General features: G+C 46.9%; 1 protein-coding gene across 1 annotated transcript; it reads left to right on the forward strand.

Moving 5' to 3' along the window:
• Positions 1-18: 18 nt before the first annotated feature.
• TNFAIP1 (TNF alpha induced protein 1) lies at positions 19-7,822 on the forward strand. The gene is made up of 6 exons (XM_054394383.1): positions 19-235; positions 2,311-2,480; positions 4,236-4,325; positions 4,432-4,484; positions 6,068-6,263; positions 7,604-7,822. Exons 1-6 carry the CDS (start codon positions 19-21, stop codon positions 7,820-7,822), a joined length of 945 nt encoding a protein of 314 aa, XP_054250358.1.
• The last annotated feature ends 2,383 nt before the right edge of the window (positions 7,823-10,205 follow it).

Consider the following 10,205-nt stretch of genomic DNA (forward strand, 5'->3'; position numbering starts at 1 on the left):
ATCTACCTACAGAAGGAGATGTCAGGGGACACCTGTCTAACCAGCACCCTTTGTCCTGCTGCAGGGCCCAAGCCCAAAACCTGCAGCTTCAAAGGGGGCAGCCTGGGTAACAAGTACGTGCGGCTGAACGTTGGGGGCTCTCTCTATTACACCACGGTGCAGGTGCTGACCAGGCATGACACCATGCTGAAGGCCATGTTCAGTGGCAGGATGGAAGTGCTCACCGACAAGGAAGGTAAGGAGGTGTCTCTTGGTGTGGAGGGTTTTGTAAAACTGCTGGGGTTTGGTGGTGCTTAGCTTAATATCTTAAGGCTGTACTCAGCTAAGGATGTCAGGAAGGATGTATTCCTAAACCAGCTTGGAGTGTTAGACAGCTAACTCCCATTGTGCTAAGAATCATCTGTGCTTGATAAAAATGTGCTCTTCTGTTGCCAGAGTGGAGTGACTGATTCCCTGCTCTTCCATCACAGCTGGGATGCAGGTTGCTGATGTTGTTGGAAAGACTGAACAGGCAGTGTGGGTTGTCCTTCATGTGGTGTCATGCAGTGGCATCGTTGGCAATGCCTGAGTGGGGGAGGGCCATGTAGTTTCATCTGTAAAGCTCAGAAACCTTGCTGGCTCAATTGGAAATTCTTCTTTTCCTCCTCCCAGTAGCATGTTCCACATTTGGCTTACGATCTGTTCCTGTATGGCCTGTCCTAGGTGATGCTGCTCTGGCAGGGGGGATGGACTGGATGATCTCTGGAGGTCCCTTCCAACCCCTAACACTCTGTGATTCTGTGATAGTGTTAGCCATCAGTCAGATGTTGCCTCCTGCTGGAGGTGATACATTGTAGAGGACAGAACAAGAAGACCAATGCCGGAAGGGCTATGAGAGCTTTCATTTTGCTCTCTCCAGTAGTCCAGTTTAGGAGTGAGGGCTATGTTGCTGTGGAGAAGAGGCTGAGAGGGACTGGTTGAGTGTGGCCCTCTTGGTGTTTCAGACACTTGCATGTGAATGCTCCTCCACGTGCCCAGCTTACAGCAATTTAATCTTGATGCATGACAGTTTGTTCGCTTAAGCTTGGAACAGCTCCTTGTGGAGTCTGCAGATCATTTCAACCAAGTTCCCCCTGAGCTGGCTGGCTCTGGTTGAGTGTGACACAGCTGAATCCCCTTAGCCCAGCAGTTTTGTCCAGGAGCCTCAGCCAGAATGGAAAACAAGGCTCATGTTCTGACAGCTGCAGTTGGAGAGGCCAGCAGTGGTTTAGCCTACTTTCCTCTGCTGGTTTCTCTACTTAGGTCCCAAAATAACACTTTTTTTGTGTGCCTTCCACGTGATGGAAAAGTTAAGCTTCTGCCTTTGTGCATCCTGCATTGCTGCTGTTTGCCAGAGGGTCAGACATCCTGTTTCCTACCAAATGTGACTTCAGGGAGGTTTTGAAATGGCAAAAAATGCCTATCTACTGCTGTTTCCTGTGCTCCATCCCTTCTCTGCTCTCTGCTGATCCAGCTCTGTCCTGTTCTTTGCTCCTATTTGGAAACTAGAACAGTTTTTTTGACCCATACTGGGATGTCTGGGCTGCTCTGCCTTGCAGCACCATAGGAACGCTTCTCTCTCTCTCACACTGAACAACAGCAGAAGGTGTGGTTGGAAAACTGCCAGATCCCTCTTGTTGGGCTGCAGAACTTATCCTACTTGTTGCAGACCTTTGTGAATGCTCTCTTCAGGTCTTTCCTTGGCTTATTGTGAGTTTCTGATTGCCCATTAATCCCCATACAAACCCAGCACTCCCCAGTATTGCTGGGAGCATAGCAAACCCCTACACTAAAGCAGCAACCTCCCTAAGAATAAGCTTGCTCTTTTTTGGCCTTTTTTGTGTTTTTAAAGCTTGAATGGCTTGGGCAGTCAGCTAGACAGATAAAAATGAGACTTCCTGTAGCAGTTACAAATGCCCATTCCTTTCATCAGGATCTAACACAGAAATGAAGCACAGCTAACATTTTTGGTGCAGTCAGGTTCCTGCAGCAATTTTAGTGTCTGAGGATAGGAAGTTGAAGATTTTTAGTTCAAGGCTTTTCTTTTGGGGTTTTGCAAAGCAGTGAGCACACAGAGGAGGGGCCAAAGGAGTGGTTCCACTGTCAGTTTCAGTTCTGTAACCAACTGCACTTTGCCCCAGGTCAGTAAAGAACTCCCACTGAATGAAAGGGGAAAGATTATCCTGGGCAGTCTCAGGTGACATCAGGCTTAGCTAACCTCTCCGAGGAGCTTTTTCTTGCCCCCTAGTGCTGAGGTGAGGTGACTGAAATGCTGTGATGGTTGTTTTTCAGGCTGGATCCTTATAGACCGTTGTGGGAAGCACTTTGGAACCATCCTAAACTATCTGCGAGATGACACAATTGCACTGCCAAAGCACAGGCAGGAGATCAAAGAGCTGATGGCAGAAGCCAAGTATTATCTCATCCAGGGCTTGGTGGACATGTGCCAAGCAGCCCTGCAGGTAAGAAAGAGGAACAGCCTGTAGATTTGTTTTTTTTCTTTTGGTGGGCATTTTGCTTGTAAAATGTACTTGAGAGAACCTGACAGAGCATTTCGTGGCCTTAGAGATGGCATCCAGTCTTGGATGTAGAGAACAGGCTGGAAAGGAAATGAGCTGGCAGGCAGGCATGTTGTAAGAGCTTATCCAGCATGTTTGTCAGAGCCATGGTTACCCTTGCTCTGTATCCACACCTGAGATTCCATGGAGTTTATGATCTCCCTGGAAGTGTTTTGTCTTGGCACAGCCTTCTGGGTGAATGTGCTCTGAAGGATTCAGTGCAGTTAGTGAGGTGGTGGCAGTCATAAGAGAGCTATTTCTTGGTAAGGAGATAAGGATTATCTCTGGTGAGGTTAGAGAAGGATTGTCCCTTGGTTGGCTTGTGTGGATCTAGAGTGTGCCAGCTGCAGGTTCAAGCTCAGCTGCTCTCAGATGTGTCTGCTGTGATGATAGGTCAGGCACTTCCCTTTGGGCTTCCCTTAGCTGTCAAGTTCCCCCTCAGAGTGGGCACAGGAGCAGGTTTCTACTTCAAAGTGATGCCAGGCTACAGCAGGAGCTGTATTCCCCATGTCTCATTTAAGTAGAGGGACTGGTTCTTCCCTGTTTCTTTGTTTAATGTTATTTAGGAAATAGTGAATGAGTTTCTCTTGTGTGAAATCAAACCAAACCCAGAAATTGAAAGGAAACTGATTGCATCAACATGATTGTTTGGAGCATGTGCTTTAAAAGGTCCTTATGGCATCTGTCTGTATTTCCCCCAAGCTGTGTCACTTCTAATTAGATATTTCTAGGCAGAATGGGTTTGAATCTGTGAAAAGGTGCTGAGTTGGTTTCTCAAAGTTTGAATCTTAATGAAGAAAAAGACCTTGGAGTGCTCTAAGGGCTTCCCTTTGTTTTGCCAATCCATCAGCCCCCAGAAGCTTTACTCATTTCCCAAGCCCCCTGTGCACTCAGCTGAATGCAGCCAGCCTGTTCTGCCAGCTTGCCACCAAGGGCAGCCCAGGTGCACTGTGCAGAGCTTGTTCTTAGGCTGAGGGTTGTGAAATGGATGTTCCTTGCAGGACCAAACTGGGTAGTGACTGGATGCCTCCCATACTAGGTTCAGCACTCTTCTTGTGTCCTCTGAGAGAGATGGAAAGCTACACCAACAGTTTGCCTTCTGGTTTGGAGTGTAAACCTTTCTTCTAAGCCCAGAACCTTCTAAGGCTTTGCTGTTAGCTGCTGAGCTTTCATTTGCTGGGTGAGGAACCAGGAGCTGCAGACTGTGCCCCACACTTCTGCCTGTTGCTGGTGTATCACAAGGGCTGCAGTCCCTTTTGGTGACAAAACCTTCACCTCCCAGTGGCTGATATTTGTAGGCACTGCAGTGGTTTAAGGTGATTCAGGCAAAGTCTTACTATCCTTGGCTTCAAAAAAGGATAAATCATACACCCACTCATACCAAAGGTGACTTGAGCTAAGAAGGACATCCACATGCATCCCAGCATTTCAGTTAGTGCTGCCTTCTGGGGACAAGAAATCTCTCTCCTGTGCCTCTGGGGAGCAAACGAAGGCAACTGGTGTGGTTGCCATAGCAGCACAGAGCTCTCCCCTTGCATCTCCCAAATCCCAGGATTTGGGAACATGGCTGGAGGGGCTGGAGAAGACAGCAGCAGCAGCAGTTAGCTTTAGCTTTATCTCTTGAGTTTATTTCTTCTCTTTCTTCTTTCTTTTAAACAGGACAAGAAGGACTTGTATGAGCCTGTCTGTAGCATCCCCATTATCACATCTCCTAAAGAAGAGGAGAGGCTGATAGAATCATCAATGAAAGTAATTGCTTTCCACAACTACCCACTGAGAAACAGAAACTTTGCTAGATGTATTCAGACACAGAACTTAACCTTTTCTCTCCTTTTTTTTTTCCTTCTCTCAATAGCCAGTTGTTAAGCTGCTTTACAATAGAAGCAACAACAAATACTCCTACACCAGGTATGTCAGTGCTTGCCCCACTCTAATGGAGAGCTTCCCTTTGACTGTAGGAGTGGAAGAGGATGTGGCATGGCATAACCTGAGGGTTTGGTTGGGGTTTGTGGTTTCGTTTTTTTTGGTTAGTTTGTTTTGGTGTTGTTTGTTTCTTTTTTTGCTTAGAACAGTCCTCTGCCGTGGATTTGAGTGCAATTATTCTTGACTGATGTGAATCTAATTGGGGGCAAAACACAACAAACTCTCTGTATTATTTAGTTAGTTTTATGCTGTCACTGTCATGATCCCTTCATTATGATGCTGTCAGAATGGCTTTGGATTTTCCCAAGCCACTCATTGGAGTGATGAGAAAAATCTCTGATGCTGTGCAGCATCCTTGCTTTCAGCCTTTCCAGCCAGAGGTGCAGTCTTGGAAGCTCTGTTCTCTAGACCAGCTGATTGTCTACCTGTCAGAAAGATGGATTCTAATAATCATGGTGTTCCAGGTAGTCAGGCAATGCTACCTGTGGGAGTGCTGCAGCACAGCCTGGTTTTCAGCAGGCTGCATTCAGTGTCTGTTGGGCTCCTCCCTCTGTTACCCTTCAGCTTAGGGCAGGATGCTAAAGCAGGCACAGAACAGCACATTAGTCACCCTGGCTCTGGAACTGCAAATGTAGCAGTAATGAGAGCACAGAATCCTGGATGCCAGGGGGTGCTGCTATCTGAGCTAGCTGTAGGGTTCTAGTTATTCCTTGGGCATGAATCTGCATGCTTTGGTGGTGTTCAGATGAGGCATCTTTATTTAAAATCCCACACTGGCTGCCAGCAAGCCAAGATTGATTTTTTTTTTTCCTCCCCCTTATATTTTTCCTAATCAACAGCATAAAAGCAGCTTTCTCAGTCATGTTGTCAGTGTGGCCTGACAACAAATGGGTGAAGACTTCTACATTCTTTTCCCAGCTCTGCCACTTGATAGAGGCTGAGATTGGTCACTGGCTGCATCTCAGGTTGCTTTACAAATGGTTGCTGCAAGATCTTGCACATTGTTCTTCTTTTTACTTAGATCTGAACAGGAATCCTTCTCAGCTCAAGTGTTTGATGTTGAGCCCCAGTCCAGCAGTGTCTGGCCTCAGAGGGGTTTCAGAGCCTCTTGCAGAAGTGAAGCTGCTGCATACAAAGCATGATGTCATGCCTTGCTAAAAAGCAACACTTGGCTCTCTAGCTGGCCTTCTAAGGTGCATTGGACTCCGTGGGCTTGTGCTGTTACTGAGCTAAAGGAGCTGCAGTTAGCCTCTGATTTAATTGTCTTGAGCATCAGTCAAGAGGTAGTTGTAGGTAGTTGATGTAATGATTTGGGAAATTATGCTGTCGTTATTAATTATATAACTTGACCTCTAAAGGCTGGTGTGTGTGCTTGTGGGGACCAGAGCACCTTATTTGTATCTGAAGTTGGCTCTTACCCTCTCTTTCTTGGCAGCATGTGGCAGTGAGTCAGTGCTTCTTGGTATTCTGCAGCTGCTTCACGCTGGGGGGATAGGCAGCAGCGCTCTGTAGCGGTGGCTGCTGGCAGCCCGCACGAAGCACCTCCTGCTTCTGTCTCTGTGTTTCAGCAACTCTGATGACAACCTGCTGAAGAACATTGAGCTCTTTGACAAGCTCTCCCTCCGCTTCAACGGCCGAGTGCTCTTCATTAAGGATGTCATAGGGGATGAAATCTGCTGCTGGTCCTTCTATGGGCAGGGCCGGAAGCTGGCCGAGGTCTGCTGTACCTCCATAGTCTACGCCACGGAGAAGAAGCAAACCAAGGTAGTGCAGGCTTCCCCTCCTCTCTCTTATGGTTTGAAATGAAATCAGGCTGATGAGACGTTGCAGGAAGATGCAGATTTGGTATAACTTAAATCAAATTGCTCAGGGCAAGAAGTATTGCTGCTTGGAAAGGCTTTGAGAGCAGCTCTCCTGAGTAGTGACTGGGGTTGGTGGGGAGTGACACCCGGATCACTGGGCCAGCTCGCTGCTCAGGGGGCTGTAGGTTAAGCTAGGGTCTTGCTAGAGGATGCTGCATACCAGACAGGATTCAGAGTAGACTAAATATGGGAGCAGGTTTGAAGAAGGAAAGACTGAGAATGGTAATCCTGAGAGCATGTGCATTTTAGCACAGTTTAGTCGCTTAAAGTTGATGGACTTTGTGTCCCTAAAATGCCCTTAAATTCTGCTCTAATTAGATGAAGTGAAAGATCTAATTCTGACCTTAATTATGCCTACATATGTCTACTTCATTGCAGTTACTTTGTACTGTGTTTCACTTGCTCTGATGTAATCCTTGTGTGTAATTGGACTAAGTAGTTGTGTCTGGGAGTATAAATTTCTCCAGAGTGTTGGAAAATACGTGGCAGGAAGGAGAAGGCTGAAGCTCATCTGTCACAACCTGAATAACTGAAATGGATGCAATGGAAGCTTGAGCTCAAACACTGTTTAGAAATGTGATATTTTTATTATCGTTGTGCTTTTGTGTGCAAAACTGTAGAATAACTGTTAGAAAAAGTCCAGCAGGAGTATAGATTCCCAATAATCAGCCTATCCTGATTGCCCTACATTGCCAAATATTCTTCTCATAGCCTTCCTACCTCTGATTTTGGTGGTTACCTAAAGATCCTTGTTTTCAAGCACTGTGTCCCCTAAAGGGATGAGTTACATGCATGAAAAGAGGGTAACAATTAGCATGATAAAACTGCAGAGCTGCCCTAGCTTCAGGAGTTAACTGTTGACTGGTAGGCAAGGTGACTAGAGTCCAGAATCAGCACTGAAGACTCAGAGATGCTGTGTTCCACTCTAGAACAGCCTAACAGGAGAGGTGACGGAGGTGAGCTGGTGGTGAGACTAATCCTCTTCTAGGAATGAGACTGCTTTGCTCACCTTTCTCTTTTGCAGTTGGTTTACTCTCCTTGTAGTGTCTCTGTTTGTGGCTCAAGTCACTTCTGGGTCTGTCTTCAGCCCTGTTGTGGATCAGGAGAAGGAAATGTGCTGGTTGGTGTAGAGTAGGGGAAGAAGGAGATGTGCTGGCGGTGGAGAGCAGGGCAGGCAGGAGGTGTGCTGGCGGTGGAGAGCAGGGCAGGCAGGAGGTGTGCTGTCCCTGCTGTTTTTTGTAGGTTGAATTCCCTGAGGCACGGATTTACGAGGAGACACTGAACGTCTTGCTGTATGAAACCCCTCGTGTTCCTGATAACTCCCTGCTGGAAGCCACGAGCAGGAGCCGCAGCCAGGCCTCCCACAGTGAGGATGATGAGGGGCTGGAGCTCCGGGACCGCGTGCGCCGCATCCACGTGAAGCGGTACAGCACCTACGACGACCGCCAGCTCGGCCACTAGCACCTGCAGCACAAAGCCTTTGTGCCACAGCTTGGGAGGGATCAGCTGGGCTCTCGGGAGTGATCTTCCTGTGCCTTCTTGGCTCCCTGTGGAAGCAAACAGGCATCTGTGCACCAAGCAACACTAAAGGCCAAGGGCTTTGAGAGCCAGGAGGTCAGTTCTGCACCGTGGGCTTCACAAACAGACCTGGTCCCTTCTCCTGCCACACCAGGAGTGGAGCTGGGAACACTGCTCCTGACAGCTCCTGGTTGCTCTTGCATATCAGTGACTTGCCAGCTGTCTTACTTCCTGTGCCAAGTGCTGCTCTTCCTGGAGGAGCTGGTGTGACTGCAAAAGCACCTGACCCTTTAGGGGTTCAGGGAACAGAACTTCCAGTTTTTAAACTAAAGATACTGAAGAGGGGTTTGAGAGAACTGGAAGGTGACTACTCTCACCTGAGAGCTCCCAGTGTGGAGCTGTCCAGCAGTCAGGTGCACTGCACATGTGATTTCTCCCACCTCTTGTCCCCAGAACACATACAAAGGTTGGTGTTCCAAGGTAGCTGTCTTTAAAACTCATGAATTCTGAGGCAAGCTCTTGCAAAGAGGTAAGAGCCAAGCCCTGCAAAATCTTCCCCTTGTGAGAAATGAGAAACTTTGAAAATTTAAATAGATCTGTAATGATTGGTCTGGGGAGCTGGAGAAATGGGTGTGGTGGAAGAAAACATTTTCTGAAGGAAGAAAACTTGAGCACCCTGTGGCAGGGTTGCCTTTGTTGAGGCTTGAGGCAGCATCATCCTGTTTGTGTCAGCAGTGGCATGCTGGGGAGCTGGGTTTGCATTCGTTTCCTCCTGTGGTCCAAAAGTGATGTTAAATTTCTCAAGCAGCAGGGCAAAACAAAGAAAGAAAAGGAGTGGCTGGGGAAGTAGATAATGTTCACAAACGGAGGAGTGAATCCAAGTTTTGTGTTCTGAGTCCCTTCCAGAGCATAGAAGTTGAAGTGGAAAGAGAAGAGTGACAACAATCATGATCTGGCATGAAACTGCAAGAGGCTTTGGACACAGGAGAGTGGTCCCTGAATCTTCAACTGAAATAATCACTTTTATTCAGAGTGCTTGGCTGGGTGCTAATTGTCAGGAGCCTTTCGGAAGGTTGGAGTCACGGCTGCTCTGCAAGTTGGGTCTCTGGAAGCAGTTTCAAGCAGAGTATGAGAAGCTGCCACTGTATTTTGATTTGTTTGTTTGTCTATTCCAGCTGCAGTTCAGGTTTCACCCTGTCACAAACAGTTCCATCATGGTTACTCTTGAACTGCTTTCACCAGTGGCAAATCTGCCTGTAAGCTTTAAAGCAAATTGCTGCAAAAGCCTGACAGGAAAAGAATCCCAAATGAACACAATGAAGTCACAACTAGAGTTAAGGTGGTAGATGGTTTGGCAGTAACAGGGGAGGGAACAAAAATGGTTTTTCCACTCAGTTAGGCTTTTGAAAATGAAGTTATTGAGGCTTGGTAAGAAAACACTGATTGCTTCAAACTGTCAGGATTTTCCTGGCTGGCCAGGCCTCCACACGTGGCAGGCAGTCACTTAATTCTCCTCACATTCAGGAAGCAGCATTGCCACAGTGATGCACCTGCCTGTTTCTGAAAGGCCTCTTCAAAACTCTTAAGAACTTCTTTTCTCTTTGTGGTGCTTTCTGTAAGCTGTTGTTTCCCAGCTGCTTTTTCTGTTGTGGCAGGGAAGATACAGCTGCTGAGATTCTTTGACAAAGACTTTGGTTTGGTTTCTTCCTTCAGTTCCACCAGAGTGTGATGTGGATTTTGGGTTGTGGGGTTGGTTTTTTTTTTCTTTTTCCCTCCACTGCCACTGTTTAAATTCCACTCTGGTGGGTGTTTTGAAGCTAGCAGCAGAGCCTGTAGTGACAGAGTCTTTGTGCTTACTTACTAGCTTCAAATTATTCTCCTGTACTTCTTTTGTTTTCACCCGCCAGATGACTGCCATTTAAAATTCATGTGTGGCACTTCTGAGTCCTGGCAAAAGAGTTTGTGTAGGGTTTGTTGTTTTGTTGTTTTTTTCTTCTTCCTCTCCTAGTGAATGTTCACAGATTAAATAAGTGGTGCTGGTAGCCTTGCAAAATTGTGTTTAAAATTTTTTCTAAGCAGAAAAATATCATCTTTGCATTTCTTTTCCCTGGGAGGGAGTACAGGTATGAGGAGGAGTGGAAGAGGAGTGTCATGTCCTTGTGCTTCCACTCCATGGTGGGATTCTGTGCCCCAGGATTCATAGTGTGAACTGTAAGCAACAAGGAAAAGCTTCTGGTTTGGTTTAGTTTACTTTTCCCTGTCTCCCCTAGCCAACAAGTAGTATTAATTCCTGATTGGAATTGAGATTAGATTAATCTTGGAAACA

Source organism: Indicator indicator, chromosome 30 (genome assembly GCF_027791375.1).
Source record: "Indicator indicator isolate 239-I01 chromosome 30, UM_Iind_1.1, whole genome shotgun sequence".
NCBI lineage: Eukaryota > Metazoa > Chordata > Aves > Piciformes > Indicatoridae > Indicator > Indicator indicator.